This window comes from Protopterus annectens, chromosome 5.part1 (assembly GCF_019279795.1).
Source record: "Protopterus annectens isolate FY-2018-M chromosome 5.part1, PAN1.0, whole genome shotgun sequence".
Taxonomy (NCBI): Eukaryota; Metazoa; Chordata; order Ceratodontiformes; family Protopteridae; genus Protopterus; species Protopterus annectens.
The window spans coordinates 639,822,824-639,848,837 of NC_056736.1; the positions used below are offsets into that span (position 1 = coordinate 639,822,824).

General features: G+C 40.0%; 1 protein-coding gene across 1 annotated transcript in view; it reads right to left on the bottom strand.

Annotated features, from left to right (window-relative positions):
• MTUS2 (microtubule associated scaffold protein 2) overlaps positions 1–26,014 on the bottom strand; it is a 3,916,139-nt gene that overhangs the window by 262,318 nt on the left and 3,627,807 nt on the right. Inside the window, exon 13 of the mRNA XM_044073264.1 lies at positions 9,164–9,237. Coding sequence (XP_043929199.1) covers positions 9,164–9,237 — 74 coding nt within the window. The remainder of the gene's footprint in view (positions 1–9,163; positions 9,238–26,014) is intronic.

The window sequence follows — 26,014 nt, forward strand, 5'->3', positions numbered from 1 at the left end:
TCAGCCAATCGACAAATTAATAAAATGAAAGGAAAACTCACAGATACCCAGACTACCCCATCTGTGATGTTTAAAACTGAACACCTTTTTCCTGCTGCACAGCATGAGTTGGTTATTATAGGTGCTATTTACTTAAAATGCACACTGCTGAACAAATGGACTGTGCAGCTGCTGTATCATGATTCCTCATTTTCAGATACCGGCTGTGCCAATCAAAATGAGCCTGTTGTGCGCTTCTACATTTCAAGCACTAGATGGTATTGCTACACCCTATGAAGCCTGCCTGTCTACACAAGAAGGAACAAAGAAAAGCACTTGGAATCAAAGGTGTAGCTATGCATACTCAGTGTACTCAAATGAGTACATTTTTTCTGAGCATCCCTTGAAAACATCAACAAGCACACAACGTCAAGAACTGTGTAAATGCATACCTGCAATATAGAGGTACACAAATAATTCTTGTGCAAAAGAAAGCACCTCTAAAACTAGCATTTATGGATATAAGTGGCAACAGGTGAAAATAATGTGCCTCTTGCTATATACCTGGGGGTAGTATTTTGAAGGTTGAGCACATTTTTAATGTGATAAGTTGGTAGTGGGGGCAGCAACATTAGATTTCAGTACAAAATATAAATATCTAGTTACACCTCGGCTTGAAATGTAAAGTAAATGCAAAACTGAAATAAAGGATTTTTTGCATCTCTGATTGATAGAGCTTTTCTTCAATGTAATGGAAAGCCTTAGCTTCACATTTTTGAAAGTGTACATGCACCTGTTATGAAAGGGAATGAAGATGTTAATGTAAGGGAGAAGGCCTTGTTTGTGTACTGTTCTGGGATTATATAAAGCATGCTACCCACAGGATCCCACTTAGAAAATTATCACATAATTTCTTTAAACCTGAAAGATAGAATATTTGCATAGTGCTACAGATTTTGTCAACAAGCATAAAACTGGCTACATCTACAGGTTATGATAATGCTACTTTACACATGCTTTGTTCAAAGATGCCAGTGGGGAAGGAACCAAACTGATTAGCCGATAGATCACATGCATTGCCTCAGATAAGAATAGAACCTGACTTAACTTTGCAAACACATACATGACAGTCAGAACTGGCTCTAGCATAAACAAATCAAAGTACAGCTGTAACTTCACAAATTTAGTCTGTCTTGACAGCATTCAGGAGGAAAACATATGACCTAGCTTTAGATGAAACTCCTAAAAGTGACTGAAAACATTTTTTATATTCCTTTGATGATCATAAGTAAAGATGTACTGATACTATATGTATATACTACACACACACACACACACACACACACACACACACACACACACACACACACACACACACATTTAAGCAGGCTGCACCACTAAAGCTTAACTGTGTAGCCAATTTGGTAGGAAAGTACGCAGCCAAAGTTAGTCAGAAAGCTCATTCTTCATATATATAGTTGATATATCTGACACAACTAGTGACAATATACAGATTCAGGTGTAAGGGACACAGTTCAGCTAGTGTCTTACAACTCATACCTAGTTACATACCTGATAGAACTACTTTCCGCTTACAGATTCAGGTGTTACAGATCTGAGATGGTGTCCTGTAAGTGTAACTTTGTTCCTACTCCTTTAACAGAACATTCACAGCTGTACACAAAATTAAGTTAATAAAGTATGCTTTATTTTCCTGTTCCCTTCTAAGGCATGCTTTTCATTCTACCTATGCATCTATGTGAGCTTTGTATTTTTGTGACTAGTGTGTGCTATGCATGGACTAGAATAATGTTTGGAGGGCAAGAACTATTAAGTACAGATTTATAAGCAAAATAAATTTAGAGTAGAATGGTTTCCCATTCATTTTGCTTACAGGCTGAAGCCTAGTACTTCAAACTACTGAGTTGACATATACTCTGCATCACAATCTAGTCTTAACAGAGAACTATGATTATTAATTTTTAGTTTTTCTTCTGTTGGAGCAGGCATTACATTACACTCTGCACAACAGACTAGAAAGAACACCATTTTCTGATTTGTAATTTTAAGCGTTTCATTTCAGCGTAAGCAAACATCACATCACACTCTAAATACCACATTGTTTATTTTCACTTTTTTCTTATCAGATTTCTAACTTGTTTTTTGGTTGCAGTCATGGCTTTATTCAAACTTGTAATATTTTTTTTGAAAAGTTATTTTATTTTGTTTTATGCACATTAGAAGAGTGACTTCTTTTTTCACACAGTACAGATTCTTAATGAATTACAGGATTTTTTACTTGTTTCCAGCTATACAGTGTGTAAAACATAACAACAGACTTCTGAGATTCTCAAGCTCAGATTCATTCTTAGGTCACAGTAACTCAAAGATATGTCAAATCACAGAAATACTCTGTATTTCTCCAAAAGAAAAAAAAAAACATGACAGTTCAAGGAAATAAGAGTCCCACTAAATAAACATAACTTATAAAAGAATCAAAACAATTCTGTAGCTGATTCATATAAATAAAATAAAAACACTTACATAAAAATAAATAAAGAATGATAAAGATAATTAGTTCTGGACCAAATGGACCTTCTTCAATCCAGTGGGTGAGCAAGTTCCCTGTTTTATAATTCTCAGTCTTACTGGGCTTTCCATCTTTGTATACAGAAATGATCTTGCCTCTTTAACAGATGCTAGAGATGGTACCATTCAGTATACCTGTTTATAATGACGGCAACTGGGTAAGCAACGTGAAGACCAGCAGCTCTAAAAAATAAGCTATAGTAAGTTCATTGGCAGGGACAGCTCTGACTCGCTGTGCTAGTCAGACAACTAATCACGTCAATAGTAACAATGGCTGACAGAATACAAAGGGGTGGCTTCTGAATAAACACTGGAAAGATATATGCTGATGTAAGGCGGCCACGGTGGTGCAGCAGTTAGCGTTGCCGCCTCACAGCAAGAGGTTCTCCGGTTCGATTCTCGGCTGGGTTGCCTTCTGTGCGGAGTCTGCATGTCCTCCCTGTGGTTGTGTGGGTTTCCTCCGGGTGCTCCGGTTTCCTCCCACATCCCAAACACATGCAGTAGGTGGATTGGACACTCTAAATTGGCCCTAGGTGTGAGTGTGTGCATGTGTGTGCCTTCTGTGGAAGGTTGGGCGCCGGGCTGGCAACTCGACACTGTAAAACTCCTCTGCCAATCATGAGCAGACAGATGATCTGCTGTGGCGACCCCTAAACGGGAAAAGCCGAAAGAAGAAGAAGGATGTATGCTGATGTGTGACTGGGCAGAAATACAAGAGCAAGCTATGGGCAATTTCGTGGTAGGTCTTCACGGAGAGGAGGTTTTATCTTTGCCTGTTGTGTCATTTAAAACCACTTCAGAATTAGAGAGGTTGAGGAAATTGTTTCTTTACAATGTTTTTACAGTAATTTTTTAATAAGTTTAATCTGTTTCTGACACACGTTACACAGCTGTTTACAGGAGTTTTTTTAAGCTTTCATAGCTCTTAACTTTGTAACTCCACTAGTCTGAGTCCTAGTCTTCAATTAACTTCCCGACAGAGATGGTTTCTGTTTTGCCCTAGCTGTTACATCTAACTGAAACACAATTTTCAGCAGACTTTCTGATAATTAGTGTTGGGAGGAACATTTAGAAAGGACCACTTAATGGAGTACAGGCCATGTGCACCAGATTCGACAAGGAGGATTTTTAACAGTCTTATCACTTCTGTAAGCAGTGTAGGAGTGCATGTGTATGCATCCAAATTGCCTGTGTTAGTGAAAGATAACTACGAAGTAATGGAGTCTGCTTATGAGTGAGAATTTGCTAGGCACCTTAGATAAAATCCAATCAAGTATGTTAGCTGTGCCTGTCACATTGTCAACTCTGGTGGGTGTGTGACCAAGTTAAGAACAGTCAAGTGTCAGGCAGTCACCAGCGCTAAGAAAGAACACTAAAATCACTCAGAATTACATGTTTATCATCAGTACCGTCTTCAAACGATGGAAAGGTAGGGTTGAGTGAATGGTGTACATTGTCAACTTTCAAATAGATTTAAAGTACAGAGATGTACTTTCAACCTTGTATGGGAAATTCTCTCTTCTTCTCAAATAACTGGTGGCTGACTAATATACACAGTGGATGAGAGTCGATCAGTTACAAAAAATACTACCCCTCTAGCTATTTTTCCTGTGTAGATTAGCCAAGTATTACCAACTTAATGTCCATATATATCTCTGTTTTGAAACAGATTTAAAACTTCCAGAATGGATGACACCAGGTCATATAACCAACCCTGGAATTTGCAGCTTTATTACAAAGGCCTCTGGCATTGAAGTGGCTTAACCTGAGCTTTAGCAAACAATTCCTGTTTTTCTTATTTCTATGGTGACTTTTACACTGCTGTCAATTTCTAACTAGCACGAATCCGCGGTGGTGCAGCGGTAGCGTTGTTGCCTCACAACAAGAGGTTCTCCCGTTCGATTCTCGGCTGGAGTGCGGGGAGTGCCTTCTGTGTGGAGTCTGCATGTCCTCCCCGCGGTTGGGTGGGCATTCAAAAGACATGCGTAAAAGGGCGTGCCTTCGTTGAAGGTTGAACGTTGAGCTGGCACCTCGGCGGTCGTCAAAATCTACTGCCAATCTTTAGCGGACCGGAGTTCCACTGTGGCGACCCCTAACCGGGAAAAGCAGAAAGACAACAAGAACAGTAGATTTCTAACTAGCACACTAAGTACTCGATTAGTTTCACCATCATTACATACCAAAGTTTTATTGATAAACACATTAATAATTTTTAAGATGAACTGTCTGGATTAATAGCTGTTACACAGAAAGTGTCTCAGGTGTACTCTATTTTGACACTTGAGACTTTTTTTGTACATTTTGATCCCATGCCTGCTGACCATCAAGCCTCTCCCAATCATACATGAGCCCATCTGTTCCTCTGTGGCAGGATGTCCAGCACACAGGTGACAGTAGTACGGAGGGACCATCATTCATGAAACCATTAGAGTAGTTTATATTTCTGCCTGTGCCCTTCCTGCTACACAGTCTCTGTGGAGATGGTATCCTCATCCCACTGCCAGAGCAGGAAGTCTGTCTTATTCCCCATACCAGGACTTTAATGACACATACTCAGTTCTCCTTCAAAGCATGGAACTACATAGCTCATCCTTCCTCTAGCCTTCCCTTTCATGCTGGGCAAAGGCAATGGAGGCAGTTTTTCCTACAACCCTAACCCTGCCCTCTGGTGGCTTATATGTACATCTACATCACTGCAGGGGCCTCCAATGCCCATCTACCTGTACAGACATAGACACACACAAGGTCTATGGCTTGGAAGCACCAGCACCTGTCCTCCTGGTCTATGACTGATGATCAGCCTGAATAGCAACCATCATGCCCTCTTCCCATGATGGGCACTGTCCAATCCTTTCCAGCCTGGATCTTCCAGTGCCAAAACTGGTACTCAAACCCAGGTCATCTGGTTTACAGTTAAGGCTTTAGTTCTCTGTGCTACAAAGCTAAACTGCTTGTTGAGGCTTGACATAATATTCCAGCACCTATCAGATATGTGCCAATCCCAATATCAAAGTAATGGAGTTGAGATGGGATGTTGCAGAACATGCTAATGTACACAGCCTTATGTGATGTTTGCATTTTTACAATACGGACATAGTACAGGCTGACTAAAACAAAAAGGAGAAAAACTATGTGCCTGACACATATTAGGACTATTAAACATGACGTGCTGCATAGAGAAAGAGATGAAAGACAATCATATAAATGCTCTTACATTAACTGGTAAATACACAAGACCAGAAAAGATAAGATAGTTAACGAGAAAATCAGTTCCAAGTCAAACACCAGATTAAATGTATACAGGATGCTGCAGCAGTGCAGGTCAGTAACGATTTAAACTACTGTGGAGAGATATAAGATTATGTTTTATCATCTAACTGGGTAGATATAAATATTTCAGGGGAATGACCCTGGGTGGGAGTGTGATAATGGAAGGTAGAACGGAAGAATCCATGTTAAATCTGGACTTGGGCCCAGGGCTCTGGCCAAGCAAAGCAGAATGAAGAAGCTTGCTGGCCTCACATACATATTGTGGATTATCTGACCTATCCAAATGTTATAAAAGTGAATGGCTAATACAGAGTTAAACTTGGGGTAACAAGGTAGAGGTAAACTTGGGGTAGCAGGCTGCATGGCTGTGGCTTCTGCTAAAATGAGTACTTACAAACAGAGCATTAAGAAAAATCATTGCTGGGTGAAAATGAAACATGGAGGATCTACTGCTTATTTAAGATGCTTAAACTCTGACCTTCCTGTTCAGGATTCTGGTTCCTGAGCCGAGTAACCAAGACTTCAGGACTCAGGTCTTTTATGATCACAATAGGCAGCAACCTGTGTTTTTACAATCTTATCTCATATACAGGTTCATAGGTTCATAGGTGTGTACTAGGCCAACGGTCCTGGAGCCTTTACAAGCCTAGCCCATAGAAGTGCCCTGGCATCATGCCGCTGTTAGTTCCTGGTGCCTCTATCACGTAGAGCCACTGGAGTGATCCCAGGGTGAACTTTCTATTTCCCATCCACTCATCAAGATTTCTCTTGAAAAGGGCCAGTGAGGTGCTCTGCTTGACATGCATAGGAAGTCTATTCCAGAGCATGGGCTGTCTCTGCGTTATGAACCCTATCCCTCCAGCATGTTCTGTTGATTGTAGTAATAAAGTTGAGTTCCTTAGAGCATGTGGTGCGGAGGGACTGGGATTTCTTTAGGTGGAACATTTCTAACAGGGCTGGGTCAGACATGTCTTTGTAAGTCAAGCAGAGACTGCCTTTTAATAGACGATATGAGACAGAGAAAAGCTGGAATTTTTTGAGTCTGTCCATGTAGGGCATGTATGTGTTTTATATCACTTAAAGGGACATGTTTCTGACTTGATGAATATTATGCATGTTACATAATGCATGGAATTTGTGCAGCTGTGCTTGAGACTGAAAAAAAAAAAAACATGCACAGGTGTAACAAATATTTTTAATGAACTGACAAAGCCGAAGTCTCATTAAACATTATTTCACATCAGCCATCAAACAGCCTCTACAAATGTAGCTTTTGTGCAAAAAAACTCTGTTGTGTATTTAATAATCCTAAAATGAAATTAAATAAGCCCAAATATTTTAGTATATCCAAAATATGGCTATTACAATGTCCAGTCAAATGATTGCTTTAAACATTTTTACCAAGTGTCCCTGAAAAATCCAAGGAGAGCTCAACTTTACCTTGGGGAAGAAATACAAACATAAAATTCATAGTTTTTTCAATTAAAGTTACTGTGGGAGAGAGATAATTCACTTTAACATGAGGTGAAGCAAACTGAGGGTTATTACATGATGTAAAAGGGTGCACATGACTTTCACGAAGGATGTGAGGAACTTGCCCTCAGTAAAAAAAGCTAAATTAACTTTCTGAACAAATGACCCTTCAAGAGGTTTTCTGAACCAATAGCATTCAGACAGTATTCTGCAGTAAGATGAACAACGCCCAAACTAAAACACTACAAGCATTCTGTGTCCTCAGAAACTACAATCAGAGAAAAAAATACAAAAAGAAGACAGAAGTACTTTGCTATGGCTTTAAAAAAGAATGTTGAAACAATCTAGAACTACTGTAGAGCTGTACTATAACAACAACAAATGTAACTCTCTGCTGGAGTTTTACAATACTTTTACTAATCCAAAACCAAATTAATAACTTCACCGGGTATTATGGTGATCACTCATGCACTGAGCTTCTTAACTCACATCACTCAACAATGTTTTACTTTTCAAACTTGCTCCAGCTAGCTGTCAGTGGCCCTTATTAACACATACTGGATTCATGGACATAAAACACACTGTGAAGTGCTAGTCTGTAAGAAAATGCCTACATACGATCCATACAGAACAGTACAGCAGAGATGAAGAAGTAAAATGTTTCTGAGCTCTAAGCACACATGATACATGAAAGGTACAAGGTGCTGCAATCCTTCCTCTATCGCAGGTGACTATCATTGTCAGGGCACACAGTTTGTTATAGGGTGTGCTCTCCCCATAATGTCACTTCTTCCTAGCATGAATACTACTGTTAATATGCAGGGCATGCACTTTGCTGTGCTCTGTTCCCCTGACCCACTAAATTTCTTTCCTTCAAGTGTTAACAGGATTGTCACATTGCAAAGCACATAGCCAGGTGTGCTGTCTGCCAAACCTTCTTGATACAACCAACATGTCCCTGCCAGTCTGACACCATGGCAATCAGCATGTTACTGAAATGTTTTGTACATTTTTTTAGCATCTTGCTTAAATCACAATTGAAATAACATGGTACACATACATTAACAGAAAACAACTCATAGTGATATTTCTCATTGTTTTCATGCATTATATATGTATGTTTTCTTTTTAGCAATTATTCACTACAACATTACATAAACTGTTCAGTTCCTTACTTCTCTCAATCGCACTTTAATCTTTGGATATGGGACTCAGGAAATGGGTTATACATTCAACCATTGATCAGTGCATTAATTAATCCATGACAGGAAACACTAAACATGTACATGACAGCTGCACAAATCTTTCTCTAAATCTCAAGCTGGAAAATACTACAGTCCAGATGGGTGCCTGTTGAAATATCAAAGGTTGCAGCTGCAATCATTGTAATATCAGAATTGCAAAAGCAGAATACTATATATACTAAACCTGAGGATGCTGTAGCTCAAGATATCTCCCTTTATTCTAAGGCACAGCACTTTTAAAGTTGCTTACATATGTACCAGGTGTGTGGGACATGCAGTCCCTCTCCTGTTGAGAAGCAGGTGCAGGAAGGATTTGCTTAGAGGGTTTCACAGCAAAAGTCAGAAATTGCTGGGCTTTGTTTGAACTCCAATCCAATTTTTGAAGTTTCTGGAATCCAGTCTCAAACCTTTGATATGTAAATATTCCAGATGCACTCTATTATGTACTCAGTTTCAAATGTGGAGAATCTGCGAATGCAATTCTGTAATTTCTGATGTGTATACTGTTCATTTGTCTTGTCTGCTTAAAAAATAATATGCTTAGTCCACATTTTAAAATCACATTTTCTCAGCTTTGATAACACCAGCATGGGTAAGGAATGACATACCTGTAGTGACAGGCGTAGCTTCTCAAAGTTGTCTTCCAAAGCTTGCCTCTCAAGTTCATGAGCAGCTTTTAACTCTAAAAGTTCCAAAAAAAAAGAAAAAACCTTGCAGCATACTTCATAACAAGAAAGTTTGGGTACATCACAGCTTTTTCTCATTAACTGCAGAGTATGTGTTTAATACTAAAAAAAATAGCATACATTATCTGCAGACAGGCAGCTATGATAACCTAGCAGTTTATACATTTCAATGCTTTTACCTGTAAGCATATGGGATCCTTATTTAGTCTTTCAAGGAGAGTGTGTGTGTGTGTGTGTGTGTGTGTGTGTGTGTGTGTGTGTGTGTGTGTGTGTGTGTGTGTGTGTGTGTGTGTGTGCGCGCATGTAAATCAAACCTCAAAGTGTGTGTGTGCCAGCTACTTGGGCAGGGACACGAAGCACTGGTTCGACAGAGAGGGTGCTGGAGGTCTTGGCTTGGTCACTCAGCTCTGACATCTCAACTCTATAGCTGTGCCAGTGGGGAGTCTTATTGGGTTTCTGGAGAAAGAGACAGAAATCAGTCCCTGACTAACTGTGGTCTCTGTGTGCCTTTAAGGGAAACTGCACTTGTAGAGAGCTGCATCTGAAAATACTGTGTTGCTATCCTCCCAGTGTACGTCTCCCAGTGGTGCCACTGGTGAGGATTGAGGCTGCTTGATTACTGGTCTGGTGGTGGGGTGTCACATATTGGTTGACAGTGGTGGGATCACCACATCACATACTGGGATTCAGTGGTGTGGATTTTGAACTCCTGTAGCCTGTAAACAGTGGTCACTAAAGAAGGTGTTTGTACTCTCAAGCAGCCACACAGTGGACATTCAGAGTTTCATATCACTATAGTTTTATTTATTTTTGTTAGCTTAGTTAGTCAGGGAGAGTAGGCAAGGATGTCAGCAGAGGATTATGGCAAGCTGACAAGGAGCCAGTTGGCTGAATGTGCCAACCCAAAGGAATGGTGTATGCCAACCTGACTAAAGCAGAAATGATTGCAGACTTAGTCACAGCTGCACCACAGACCAGCAACTAGGAGGACAACCAGACTGGCCTTGGGAAAGTACAACTCTCAGAAAAAGGACAGTTCAACTTTGCCTCAGGGGACTTAAAAATTAATCTGGAATTAAACAGACTTGAACTGGAGGCCGAACACTTAGAACTAGAATCAGCATGGAGACTGCGGCACTTGGAGGTTGAAGCAGAATCAGCAGAGAGACTGAGACATCTGGAAGCGGAAGAAAATGAGAGTCAGAGGCAACATGAAAAAGAGATGCTGACTCTTCGCTGGGGTCATGGATGTAATGGGGAAGGAAATAACTGAACCCCAAAAGCAATAAAGTTAAGTAAATTTCTTCCATAATTTACAGAGGGTGATAATTTTGATAAGTTTATTCATATATTTGAAAGGACAGTATAATGTTGACCAAGGGCTATGGGTATGGTTCCTAATCCCCTTACTCCATTGTAAAGCTGTAACTGCTGTTTCTAAATTGTCTGATACTGATTGCTTAAATTATAATACTGTTAAAAATTGTTTATTAGAGTGTTTTAAGTTAACGAAAACACAAAAACGAGCCACACAAAACTGGAGTTTTCCTTCACTTTGCATTTGAACGCATTCAAATACAAAGTGAAGGAAAACTCCAGTTTTGTGTGGCTTGTTTTTGTGTTTCATTTTTTGATACATTTGGAGAATTTGGTTTTGCATTATGTTTTAAGTTAACACCTGCAGCTTATAGGAAAAAATATTCTGAGCACAGACGCAAAGCAGATGAAAGTGTGTGTGAATATACTGCTGAGTTAAGCACTTATTTTCAGTGATGGGGGAGTGGCTGTCAGGTCACCACTTGTGAAGGGCTGGCGGACCTTTTGGTGCGGGAACAAGCCCTTAGCACTTTGCCAGAGGAGATGAGAATTTGGCTGGCAGATACAGAATCTAACACTGCAGATGAGTTGGGGAAAAGAGAAGACCTATACATAGCATGCAGGCCATCAATACATAGGAAAGGGATACCCAGTGTTGCACATGGGTATAAAGGAACCCATGGTGGGCAGCTTAAACTGCCCCAACAGAATCAGCCCATAACAGGGGAAGCCACTATTCAGGTACATGGCCAGGAGCGAGGGTTAAATGTTTTAAATGTAACCAGTAGGGCCATGTAGCATATAGATGTCCATGGAGGCTAGGTGGGAAACAAAAGGTAGGGGAGCCAGTAAGTGGAAATGACAGAATGCCAGTGGTAAGTTGTCTGGAGACAACAAGGGTACCAAACTACCACAAGAGGTTATATCATGTCTTAGTAGATGGGAAACAGGCCACTGCTAAGAGAGACACAGCCACTGACCTAACCACTGTGAAGCCTGCAGTGTTTAAAGAGGAGCACTACTTGCTTAGTCAGTGTACTCCAGTCAGATCTTTAGAAGGGACCCATTCCAAATACCTTTGGCTAGAGTTCACCTTGACTGGGAGGGTGGAAAAGGAAGCAAATACATAGGTGTGTTTGAGGACATCCCTGCAGATGTCCTGATAGGGAATGATTTTGATAATGCAGTACCTTGTGTGCATGCAGTTACACACGGTCAGGCTTGGAAACAACCATATGGGTCTGGTAGCCTGAGGGGGACCGAGACAGACCACACATTTGAAGCCAGGACTGGTGAGGTGGCTACTTCAGGGAGGGAGCTACACTGTAGCAGTGAGACTGAAGGTGAGCCACAACTGCTTGTGGGTACTGATGTTCCCTTGGACAGAGTGACTGCAAGGGCAGAGGTGAGTAGTAGTACTCAGGCTGACAGTGAGGCACCGCTGTCAGAGGATACCAGACTTCCTGTGGAAGGGGAGCTGGAAAGGGTTACAAAGAGAGAGTTGATGCATGCTCAGCTCTCAGACCATACATTACAATGCTTGAGGGAGGTAGCCAGGGAGGCACCTGATTCTCAAGGAAAGGGGGAACCTGTATACTGGGACAAAAGGTTACTGTATAGACAGTGGACCCCTGAGGGAGGGCTAGAGGGTGAGAGAATACAGCAGTTGGTAGTGCCCAGGGCCTACCGACTGGCATGTCTAGCCACAACCCATGATATTCCCTTTGCAGGTCATATGGGCATAAAGCGTACCAAGCCTTTGCCTGTGATTGAGGAGCCATTTCAGAGGGTAGCTATGGATATTTGTGGTTCCTTTGAGTACCCCAAGTTCCACAAGAAAGAAGTATATCCTAGTGATAGTAGATTATGCTACAAGATATCCTGAGGCAGTGGCTCTGTCCTCCATTGAGGCAGAAAAGGTGGGAAATGCTTTGTTAGATATTTTCAGCAGGGTAGGTTTCCCAAAAGAAATACTGACTGACAGAGGTGCCAATTTCATGTCAGACCTGCTGGCTTGTCTGTGGGAGCACTGTGGGGTGAAGCACCTAAAGACCACCTCAACTCTACACTAAAGACCATGCTACGGGCATTTGCAGACCAGTTTAAGAGGGAGTGGGACAAACATTTGCCCCATCTGTTGTCTGCTTACAGAAGGTGCCCCAGGAATCCACAGGTTTTTCACCCTTTGAGTTGCTGTATGGGCATAGGGTGAGGGGACCTCTAGATTTGATTCATGATGAGTGGGAGGGTGAGTGTGAATTCCACAAGGAGTCTGTTGTGGTATATGTCCTAAATCTAAGGACTAGATTCAGGGAACTCAAGGGCTTGGACCAGGAGAACCTGGCAGAAGCACAACAGCAGAAAAAGGTCTGGTATAACAGGAATGCTCGAATTAGAGAGTATGCTGTGGGGCAGCAAGTTATGGTTCTCATTCCTGTCAGACACAACAAGCTGTAGGCAACTTGGGAGGGGCCCTTCAAAGTGGTAAGGAAGGTCAGTGATGTTAACTACATGGTAGAACTAGACAGAAAACAGGGGTACAAACTGTAGCATGTTAACATGATGAAACCTTACCAGTATAGGGAGCCCCTAGTGCTAAGTATTTGCTGCAGGAGTCAGGAGGAGGCTGAAGTGGATCTTTGGCTACAGGAAGACAGCCAGCAAAATCTCAAGTTACTGTGGTAGAGCCTAGGGTTGCAGGCATATGATATAACAGTGCAGCACCACAGCGGGGTTAGCAATGCCAATGCAGGTGGGTTCTCAAGACAGGGAATGGGGTAAGGTATTCCCAGATAGGCTCATCCCTCTCAAGTAACGTTTCTCAAGGGTCACTTGAAAATCTAGCTTGAGTCTTTGAAGAGGGGAAGAAGTGTGATGAAAGGAGATACTGCCAGCCCAGCTAGCTGGAATTTTGTAAACAATTATATGTCATTGGAAAATATTGAAATGATTTATATAAGATGCTTGTGTTACAAATGTATTAGAACTGTATGCCATGTATATATCAAACTGCTTGTAAGATACGTGTGTTGAAAAGGTATCTGCAAAGTGCTGTTTGAAATGTAACCACAGTGTGCCCTACTGGAAGAGAACAGAAATGTACATGCACTACTGTAACTGTTTAAATGCATATATTGTAGCAGTGGAAACTGGAACATAGAAGGTCAACTTCAGACAAATAACTGAAATTAAATTACTTTATAGCTAGGTCATAAGAGATAGTATCTTTCAGTTTTCAATGCTGCAAGAGACACAATGTCTGCACTAGGAATCTTTCTGTATTGTCTTTAGGGTGAAGTAATTACTAGTCTTGAAAGCATGAAGGAATGCAACTGTTTTATGACTTCCAGCATCTGCCAGAGATCTGAGGAGAAACCCTTGTCTGTATAGTTACATGCTACATGCTGCCAGCTTCTAGCAATGAAGAGTTTTGCACCTGGAAACTAAGTCAGATGACAATAAATGATGTCATTCTGCAAGCTATCCCAGCAGTAATATTTTCAATATTAATATGAGAAGTCTCTTAGTGAGACAGAGCATTCTGCATTCTGTCTTGGACCCGACAACACCTAGAAGATCCATTCACCATATCTGCCTTGCTCTAATGAAATAACTTTGTAGGCTACAGTAATTATCTTAGATTCAGTCAGGAATATACTGAAGTTTAGTTTAAATATTTTTGTTTATTTATTTGAGACTCTCCTGCAATCTTGTTTTAAATATTACCTGTGTTTTTAAAATATTTCCCGTTGTTTTGAACTCTGATGTCACTGTGAATATATATTTAGTATTGAGACCAAAATGAAAAGTTTGTCTGCCAGCCAGCCGAATAAATGCTCCGTTGCAGAAATAATAATATAATTTTGTGAAGTAAAAAAGTAGCGGAGCAAAACAGGTAGTCCCTTCTCTTAGAACACAAATTTTATTAAAACGTGATGAGCGCTTTCTCTTACTAGCTTCTTCAGATCAACATAACTTCAATTCATACAGATAGCAGTTTATATAGCAAATTCAAATTGATCAGTGCCCAATCAAAACTCTCTTCCAATTAAAAAAATTTTAAAAGAATATCACAATGTATCATACAGATTTGTATAGGAACTTTGATACTCTGTGATATTCTTTTAAAAATTTTTTAATTGGAAGAGAGTTTTAATTGGGCACTGATCAATTTGAATTTGCTATATAAACTGCTATCTGTATGAATTGAAGTTATGTTGATCTGAAGAAGCTAGTAAGCGAAAGTGCTCATCAAGTTTTAATAAAATTTGTGTTCTAAGAGAAGGGACTACCTGTTTTGCTCTGCAACTTTTTTACTTCACAAAATATATTTAGTATTGTCTTGTTCTTTTACTGTTTATTATTAAATATATTTAAACCTTTTATTGTGCTGATCTGTGAAGAGATATTTTAAGTTTTGGGAGTACTTTTACCTTTACTATTTCCTCACTTTCACCTGGCTGCTGCGGGCCCTGAACCTTTGAGATATGCTAACTAACTGCATAGCCACCTAATTCAATCTACTTTAAACCTTGTATTGAGTGTCTGGCCTACTCCAAGAACCCTTGAACCACCTCAAGCATTACCTAAGTGGACCGTCCTTTATTTTCTGCTGCCCTGTGCTTCCACCTGATTGTACTAAAGTTACTAACAATCTACTTTAAACCTTGTATTGAGTGTCTGGCCTACTCCAAGAACCCTTGAACCACCTCAAGCATTACCTAAGTGGACCGTCCTTTATTTTCTGCTGCCCTGTGCTTCCACCTGATTGTACTAAAGTTACTAACAATCTACTTTAAACCTTGTATTGAGTGTCTGGCCTACTCCAAGAACCCTTGAACCACCTCAAGCATTACCTAAGTGGACCGTCCTTTATTTTCTGCTGCCCTGTGCTTCCACCTGATTGTACTAAAGTTACTAACAATCTACTTTAAACCTTGTATTGAGTGTCTGGCCTACTCCAAGAACCCTTGAACCACCTCAAGCATTACCTAAGTGGACCGTCCTTTATTTTCTGCTGCCCTGTGCTTCCACCTGATTGTACTAAAGTTACTAAGTATGTTTGTACACCTGACCCATTTTTGAAGGCTTTTCTGCCTAATTTATACAGTAATTGCATATTATAAAGTAACTCAGCCTCTGGGTCAGGAAAGCCTGCAGCCAGTCCTCCTTCCTTGTCTTTAGCCTCCTGAAGGATATACCCCTTGCTACCTTCCCCATCCTTTTCACCTGTGGAGTCTTTAACCTGGCTATCTGCTGATACTTCTAACTCTGCCCACTAGGTGGCGATATACAACAGGCTTTGTGCCCTTACTCTCATTCTTATTTTCTCACAAAGTCCCTGCTCACTGAACGTCCTTTTCCTTTTGCTCCCTACACATACCTTCCCTAGGAGCACGACTTCTCCTACTTCTATTTTCCCCTCTATTTCTAGGTTGTACCTCCTCTTCTCCTAACTATTATACTGTTTAGTGCTTTTTAGTTCCACTCTCCTCTCTAACCTACTCCCCTTTCTGCTTTGCTAACAGCTACCTGCCTGCTTTGCTACCTCTCCCTATATCCTGCTGCTCACTGATTGTCTCCGATCTCTCTGTCTCTACTTGCTCTTCCCTCTTGTATTTACCTTAATCTCAGCTGATTGGTGTAATACTAACCTAAAAGGATCACTTGGTCCCTCCCTTATCTATCTGCCCCTGTTATACTGCCCCCTCCCACTACTCACCTCACTTCCTGCCCTAAGGGCATATAGAGCCGAATCTTTTTTGGCGCCTTCCTTTACTATTTCCTCACTTTCACCTGGCTGCTGCGGGCCCTGAACCTTTGAGATATGCTAACTAACTGCATAGCCACCTAATTGTAAGTATACCTTATTAGATACTTGTTGCTGGATACATGTTTCAAACGCTTTGTATGTGCTTCCAATACATTTAATGGCTTCTACTGCTCAGTGATGCGATTGTTATTGTCTGCTAATCACTATACTGATTTACTTCTGCTGGGCGAACTGTATGTCTTGTATCTTACTGTCCACGTAATATGAGGGTTCCGTGTGTTTAGCAATGACTGTAGTAATCCTGCCGAGGACTCTCTGTGGTCAGAGTATACAGCATTTTAGAGTTTATAGGTAGCGTTTTCTATTTTTTGTATCACAACTGTCTCAACAAGCTTTTTTTGTTCCCTAATATCACAATTGTCTTACCAAACTTATCAGCCTTTACTTACGACAGGCACAACAGTTTCTGTGTCCTGGCTAACTTATATGTGGAACAGCTAGCAGCAAATGTTAAACGTGTACGTCTTCCTGACGCTTATATCGCTCTACATCATTAGCTTATCGCCCTCTCCCCAACAGTTGTAGTTTATGTTTATCACTACATGCTGCACTCAATTCAATAGTTTAGACTGTGATATATGATTCACTTCGCTCTCATTCCATTAGTTTATTAGGGTTATTTAACTTTTTCTGTGTCTATTTTTAACTGGAATGTGGATGCGAGGTTAGCAAATATCCCGCTTATGGTTCCTCGCACGTGGCTAACATTTGCACTACGCAGATTGTAAAACGATCTCCCTGGCGTTATGATATTCCCTATATTTAACCCGATTACTTTTCCCCTTGACTGTAAAGGACAGTGGTAGGTGTTTATTGAGGTTGTTTCGGGTTTTTTATATTTACTCTATACATTTAAAGTGCTGGAATAAAGGATCGCTTGATGTGGGAAAGCTGTCCTACCTCCTGTAGCCTTGTCTATGTTGTCGTACTTATGTTTATTCCTTGAATACTATCTATGGGGTCTATGGTGGCTAGCTAATACTGCATGGGTGCTAGTACCCGTTTACTAAATAACGGCTACCTAGCATATATCATTGTGGGTTTCCCTGGCTTATTCTTAATTAATTTGCAACAAGATTTTAGTATATGAGCTGCTGTATGATATAACTCCCTAGGTAATAAGACCAGATACACAGCAGCTGCCTTCCGCCTTGAAACTCGGGAGCTTCCATGGCAATGTTCTATCTTGTTACCTAACCTGTTAGTACAAGAAATTGCACTAATTTAGTTAAGTGTTTAATGTGCTTTACTCATACTTTAACATGTTTTAGAGTCTGTTTTGCTGCTATGCTGATGCACTAAACCCAATTTTACAATAACTCTACCTACATGCAACCCCTGTGAGGATTGTTCGTTTGATAGAGAATTTCTAAGTAGGAAATGTTAATTGGCATTAATATACTATAATATGTTTTTACAGTCTGTTATATTTGCTAAACTAAAGCACTAAAGTAATTCTTGGTGCATTTCAGTTGTAATGTGTAATTAAGTGTTTTTTTTTTCTAGAGTTATTGCATCTGTAAGATACTTGGAATAGTATAATTTGTGTTTTTTTTTCTCTGAGTTACTGAACTGTTGGATACCTCTCTGTATATGTACACTAAGGTTGTTCTTTTTTAAAACTGTATTCCTTTTTTAATTTCCCTTCTTCTCACCTTTTTCCCCCCTAGCAATCTACTTTAAACCTTGTATTGAGTGTCTGGCCTACTCCAAGAACCCTTGAACCACCTCAAGCATTACCTAAGTGGACCGTCCTTTATTTTCTGCTGCCCTGTGCTTCCACCTGATTGTACTAAAGTTACTAAGTATGTTTGTACACCTGACCCATTTTTGAAGGCTTTTCTGCCTAATTTATACAGTAATTGCATATTATAAAGTAACTCAGCCTCTGGGTCAGGAAAGCCTGCAGCCAGTCCTCCTTCCTTGTCTTTAGCCTCCTGAAGGATATACCCCTTGCTACCTTCCCCATCCTTTTCACCTGTGGAGTCTTTAACCTGGCTATCTGCTGATACTTCTAACTCTGCCCACTAGGTGGCGATATACAACAGGCTTTGTGCCCTTACTCTCATTCTTATTTTCTCACAAAGTCCCTGCTCATTGAATGTCCTTTTCCTTTTGCTCCCTACACATACCTTCCCTAGGAGCACGACTTCTCCTACTTCTATTTTCCCCTCTATTTCTAGGTTGTACCTCCTCTTCTCCTAACTATTATACTGTTTAGTGCTTTTTAGTTCCACTCTCCTCTCTAACCTACTCCCCTTTCTGCTTTGCTAACAGCTACCTGCCTGCTTTGCTACCTCTCCCTATATCCTGCTGCTCACTGATTGTCTCCGATCTCTCTGTCTCTACTTGCTCTGGCCCCGCTCCGCTCCTCTCCCTACCCCCAATTCCCACCCACCCCCAGGGGTCCTACACTTATACTTCACTAGACACTCCCCCTATCTCACCCAACCAACCCCCAGCAATCACTATCTCTACTACTGCCTCCCATTCTTTTTCATCACCTACATATCTCCAACTCTTTTCTCGCCTATTTCTACACTCTCCTTTCTCCTGGCCTTGCCATACTTCGTACTCCTATTCTATAGTACCTAACTGTAAACTATAACCTCTGCCTATCTCCTCTTTCTCCATTTTTCTCTTCATCTTTTCTCCTTTCACTCTGATTTCCTTTCTCTGTAAGCTAGCTCATCTCTACTTGTTCTTAAACTCACATTCTCTTACTAGCTATATTCACCTGTCACTTACTCAATATCATGTCTCCTATACTCAAAGCTTACTTCACATTTATCCTACTCCTTACCACTACTATAGCCTCCCTATCCATACCCTATTATTGTACCTTCTTTGAAAATATCACTCTACATGATCAAAACCTTCACCTCCAACAAACTTTACCAACCTCTTTTTTCAATACCCTCACTCATAGTAACATAACCTGTACCTCTAACTTTCTACTTCCTAAATACCACAGAACAACTCATATATCATGCTACCTCAACAAAAGAATCTATACAACTCACCAAAATCCCTTAAATTCCATTTTAGTTCCCAGCACAAGCTCCTCCTACATGGAGATATTCATCCTAACCCAGATCCCGATACTAATAATAATTTTAATCTAAATAATAATACTTCACGGATAACATCATCATGTACTAAAACAGCCAACTCCCTACTAATAGCACAACTTAATATAAGAAGTTTAAATAACAAAATTCATCACCTCCATTCACTACTTGACTTACATGCATTTGACATACTATGTCTTACCGAAACTTGGCTAAAACCCTCTATTCAAGACCAGGAAATTACCCCTCCTGGCTATAATATACTTAGACGTGACCGCATAAGGAAGAAAGGTGGAGGCATTGCTATTATCTATAAATCTAATCTCCAAATCACCCTCTATAACGAACTTCCATCACTAGACTCCAAAGCTGAAATATTATCTATCAAGCTAAACATTAACAACAATAAATCGATTTATCTAATTTGTATGTACCTTCCCCCTGGAAATAATACTCACATTCTAGAAAACTTACTTAGTTCACTTTCTAACCAACTACCTCAGGAAACCATAATACTTGGTGACTTCAACATTGACTGGAAGACCTGTTCATCCCAGCACCCCACCAGCCATATAAATCTTTATGGCTTCTCTCAATTAATAAACACTCCAACTAGAATCCATAAACCCACTAAAAAAGAAACAACTCTTGACTGGATCCTTACTAATAACCACCCAAACATGTACTCTCCAGGAACTCTTCCCGATAATATTAGTGACCATATGCTCACATATGTTATTAGACAAAAATCGCATATCCCAACTACCCATAAACTAAAGATGTCTCGCTCAAACAAATACTTTAACCCTGATAAGTTTCTGACTGAATTGAATGCATGTGACTGGTCTCCAATTACTACCCTCGAACTAAACGAAGCAGTGGCCTATTTTAATACCAACTTTTTAAAAATCCTTGACTATCATGCTCCCCTTCGTTCTACTAGGATAAGAACGAAAGTAGCCCCGTGGCTTACTAAGCAAACTAAACAAAAAATGCTCCTTAGAAACAAAATTTGGGCTAAATGGAGAACTACCAAAAGTACATCTGATCACCTACTCTTTAAACAATTAAGAAATGCCACTAAGAAGGATACTCTTTCTGACAAAAAGGAATATTATCTTCACCTCCAACAAACTAATCAACAATCCCCCCAAAGATTTTGGACAGGTATTAACAAACTTCTTAAACCAGGCCATTCAACTACTCCTACCCCTTCAGGCTTTAACCTCAACAATTACACCCTGATCCCAGATGCCTTTAACAAGTATTTTACAGAAGCCATTCAAACACTAGCTAATTCATTACCCTCTTCCACTACCTCCTTACCTAATACCTCTAACACCTCATCCAATGCCTTTTATATTCAGCCAGTTCCTTCATCCCTTATTTATAAACTTCTCAAGAAACTTAAACCTCGCACCCCATCCGCTGACCAACTCCCATCAGAATACCTTCAAATAGCTGCAAAAGCTATTTACTACCCCATATCCATTCTTATTAATAGGACTGTCTCTGAAGGAAAAATCCCCACCTCATGGAAAATATCTTATATAATACCTCTACATAAAGGGGGCTCCTCTATTGAGCTCTCAAACTTTCGCCCTATTGCCTTACTCTCCCCATTAGCTAAGATTAACTACCTTCTACAAAACAAACTTCTAGCCAATAGTCAACATGGTTTTAGACCTTCCCACAGTACTACAACTGCCCTCCTTTCCTTCTCTGATGCCATAAATAATAATAGGAACAACAATCTCTTCTCATCAGCATTATTCCTAGACCTGTCAAAGGCCTTCGACATGGTTAACCATAATATACTTCTGCACAAGCTAAATCTCTATTCACTTGGCTCACAAACTCTTCAATGGTTCAGGAGTTACCTCCAAAATAGGCAACAAGCAGTGCTATGGAACAACACTCTATCCTCCTTACTTCCAGTAAACATTGGGGTTCCACAAGGCTCAATCCTAGGTCCCCTTCTTTTTTTTATTTATTAATGACCTTCATCTGAATATACCCCAAGCCATCTGCATTCAATATGCTGATGACTCAACTCTAATCTGTGCTGCTAATAACGTCACCTCCCTCCAGTCCCTCACCCAAACAGTCTTCCATGATGTAGAAAAATGGTTTATGGAACAATCCCTCCTTCTTAATCCCAAAAAAAAAAACTTCTTCTCTTTACCCCTACAAACAAATCACCAACACCTTTCTTCACTATCTCCTCCAACAACACTACCTGTATTAGTCCAGATATGACCACTCGACTATTAGGTGTAACCATTGACAACCATCTTAATTTTGATGACCACATTAACAACACCATTAAATCAGTTAACAAAAAAATCGGTACTCTCTGCAGAATCAAACCCTTTCTTACCCCAACTGCTAGAAAAACAGTGGCCCAGACCCACCTGATCTCCACCCTTTTCTATGCCTCTGCTATATATACAAACTTGTCCAAAAATAACATCACCAAACTTTCTACCTGTTACAATAGTATTGCTAGATTCATTACTGCTAGCCCTTTTAGAACCCACCATTGTCTTAACCTCAGGCAACTAGATTGGTTAGAAATCAACAACCACTTACTCTATCAACAACTAATTATCATTCATAAAACCCTTTACTTTCCTGATGCTACCCCTAGGCTTACAAAACTGATTTCACCTTATAAAAACCTAGCCACACTACGCTCAGCTAATAAACTCCTTGTAGCCTTAACCAAATCAAAGAATAAAGCTGGGGACTCATTATTTTCAAATTTTGTCGGGAAGATCTGGAATCAACTACCTCAGGAAATTACAAACCTTGACTCTACATCCCTTTTCAAAAGACATATCAAAGAACATCTTAAAACTCAATGGCTGTGTCCTTGTGCTAATCCTGACTGAAATTACTTCTCTACTACTCCCAACTTCCCCACCTTGCCCAACTGTCCCTCTAAAAGACTTTTTTAACTTTTGACAGTATTATCTTTGAGAATGTCGCTAACATTTTTCTTCTTCTCTCCACCATGTTATCACATCTTAAATTTTTTTGTATCTAACTGCTGAATGTTGCTTACCTTGGAATTCTATTATTAACCAACTATTTTCTGAATATTGTTCTGCTTGATTTTTGTTTCCATTAATTTTGTATAAGTCCACCCTTGAACTTATGGTATTTTGCTAAATATTTTTAATGTTAATGATTTGTTTACTTCATGTAATTGGAGCTTTTCTCCCCGGGCCTCTACTGAAAACGGATATTTGTCCAGTTAGACTAGCCCGGTCAACAAATGTAAAATAAATAAAAAAAAAAAATACTTGCATACTTATTTGGTGACACTGTGTGGGCCACTCAATAGCCGTGCTCTTGGTCAAACTACCATTTGTGTTAATATTAATATTACACAGTACGTTTGGACAGCCTTTGTTAACCACCTTAAAGTAGCTGATATGGAGTGACTGGTGGCAGTAATAACTACCTTATAGTCTGGGCAGAAGGGGGCATAGCTAGTAAACCTGTGTCAGCCTTTCCCAAGAGAGTGTGTGTGTGTGTGTGTGTGTGTGTGTGTGTGTGTGTGTGTGTGTGTGTGTGTGTGTGTGTGTGTGTGTGTGTGTGTGTGCATCTGTGTGTGCATACATGTGTATGTATAAATTAAACTTCAAAATGTGTGTGTCAGCTACTTGGGCAGGGACACGAAGCACTGGTTGGACAAAGAGGGTTCTGGAGGTCTTGGCTTGGTCACTTGGCTGAGATCTCAACTTTACAGCTGTGCCAGTGGGGAGTCTTATTGGGGATCTGCTGAAAGAGGGAGAAACCAGCCCCAGAGTGACTGTGGTCTCTGTGTGCTCTAAAGGGAAATGGGAAATTGCACTTGATGCAGAAAGCTGCATCTGGAAATACTGTGTGTGTGTACTTGTAATCCTGCCAGTGAATGTTCCTTCACTGTTGCCAGTGGTGAATATTGAGGCTCCTTGATTACTGGTCCAGTGGTGGTCATCACAATTATCAGACAAAAATAATAGCAGTAAACATTCCAAACAAACTATTCATATGACCATGTAAAATGCAGAGAGCAAACACTGCAACCTCTGAATCCAATAATACCATGAAGGCACTAGTGGCAATCTCTCATTAATGTTAAAGGAATGTAAGATGGTTTTGGGAGAATCAGTCAGGAACTTTAAAGATGCCTTCACACCCAGAAAAAGTAAATTTTGCTAGACTTGTGGGCTGACTTGTGGCACTACTGATGTTTGGAATATATAAGAAGGTAGAAATGATAGAAAAAGCTCCTAAAGGATTTTCCAAAACTCTTAATGATATATCCAGTACATCATAACCTTGACTAAACACTGACAATTTCCCCTTAAATGACACATTTCTCCTTTTTTAACTACCTTTGATATCTAAGGACCTCCTCTTCATTATCACTAATTTCAAGAGACATTCAATTGCAGAGGATATAAAAACCTTTGAACAATGAAAGATGCACTAACAGCAGTTATGGACCACTTGATACACTGAATCTTCTCATATCTCCATCTGTTTGGCTAGCTGGTAATTTAGGCAAGCATATCAGACCACCTATTATTATCCAAAATTGTCTTGTCTGTGCAAGACAATCATGAAATACATTGCTATTTGTGTACCCTCCACAGAAGATATTCAACTTGCCCACTGTTTTCTGTAGGAAAACACTTAACATTTCACTTCAAATATCATTCCTGTCTACTCAGATATTGCTTTTTTGTACAGCTGCAAAATGTTACACTTTGGATTTAACAGAATTCCTTAATGCATGTGTCATTTCTCATTACGTCTGCCTTATCCTTCTCCTCGGCGATGTATACATATTAAGCTCATGACTTTTTTATGCCTCTCTTTTGGGGGTCCATATGGGATATTTGTAGACCTCACACAGACTTCTTCTTATTTGACTACCACCACCCTGTCAAAACAGTGGTCACATTATCTTTCAAATGCACCAAGTGTTCCATGTGGAGACTCACAAAATGACTGCAGGAGACCAGCTTGCTGCTGCTGATATCTGGTACTATTCACCCCAGCATTCCTACTGCCCTTATTACTGCCCTCTTTCATTGAAAATAATTTGAGTTTACTTCTCCATGACCGTCCTTCATTTCGGTTTTTAGCACCTCATCTCCCTCTTCTTATCATGCTGTCTTCTCTTAAGATGTGTTTCTTTGGTCCATTATTTTGCACTTCTTTGTAATGAACTTTAAACCTCATGTACTACAGACAGTATTCCTACAACCACAAGTTCCCTCTCATCCTCTTTACACCATCATGTGTGCATCATTTCTGACACTGGCTCTTGTGTTACCTAGAAACAGCCATAATCTTTCTGCCAGTTATCGTCAAATTCACCTATAATGGCTTTAAGGAAGTCTGGTACCAGAAGGGAATCCTGTAAACATCACTTGTAAATCTGTTTTATTCTGTGAGTACTTCATAAACTTTATATTCCACTTACCACCTATGTGATACCTACTCCATAGAGTAGGAAGCTCCTAAGGTAGCTAACTTAATATTCTTTTCCGTAGGACAATGTTACACCCTCATCCAATGCAAGCATTCAATCAAAAACATACATTAAACTGGACTGAAACTGCCCTCCTGAGATAAACCAATGTTGCCTCTGGCCTTTTGGCTTATATAGCCCCTAGGTGAGAAATACTTCTTTCCATTCATAGTAATTCTGTCACCTTTCCACCTTTGCAGTACTTTTACTTTTACAAAGGGGACTTGCATCTGCCCTCCTACAGTCTCTAGTAACCTCTCCAACCATCAAGGTTGCATTAAAAGTGGTAATCAGAAATGCCACTATGAATTGCCCTGGGTCAGCTACTGTTCTGGTTTGACCTAGTTAGGACCCTTTACTATAACCATAATAACTTTAAACAGTTCCATAAAGATGTTTGTCTGTCATGAACTGAATGGTATCACCCATTTGTCCAGACTCCTTGCTATCATTTTAGGTGCATTTAACACTTCTTTATCTGTAAATGGCCAAAAGTATTTTAGTATCACTGTCTTCACTCAGACTGGATTCACATTTTCCCTCCTGTAATTAATCCTTGTTATTTCTTCCTTGGTCTCTTCTGCTTCACAGTATATCTCTAAATGGTGTTATTTCCATTCTTTATACTTTTATGACTGTATATTAGACTGTCACCTCCCCTGTAAATAAGCTTTTAAGTGATTTCATATCTTGCAAGCAATAAATGTCAAACTCCCTCTGGAGCCTGTCTGCCCATGAGATACCTAAAAGTGAAACTCACAATTAACATTTTTTTTTCCTTCCTGGGCGTCTGGGGTGGGAGCAAAGTCTCCTCTCTTAATGTAACAAACTCCAGCTTAGAAGAGAGTTAAACCCTGACGAGAAAAAAAGTTGATTGATTATAATTTTGGGTATTAGCAACCATTGGTAGGATTAGGAATACTACAAAAATGTATCTTACTTAATAGAGAACTGATTGACAATTTATTGTTAAAAAATAAAGTAAAGTAAAATCCACTGCTCAGCAAGCAAACGCTGTA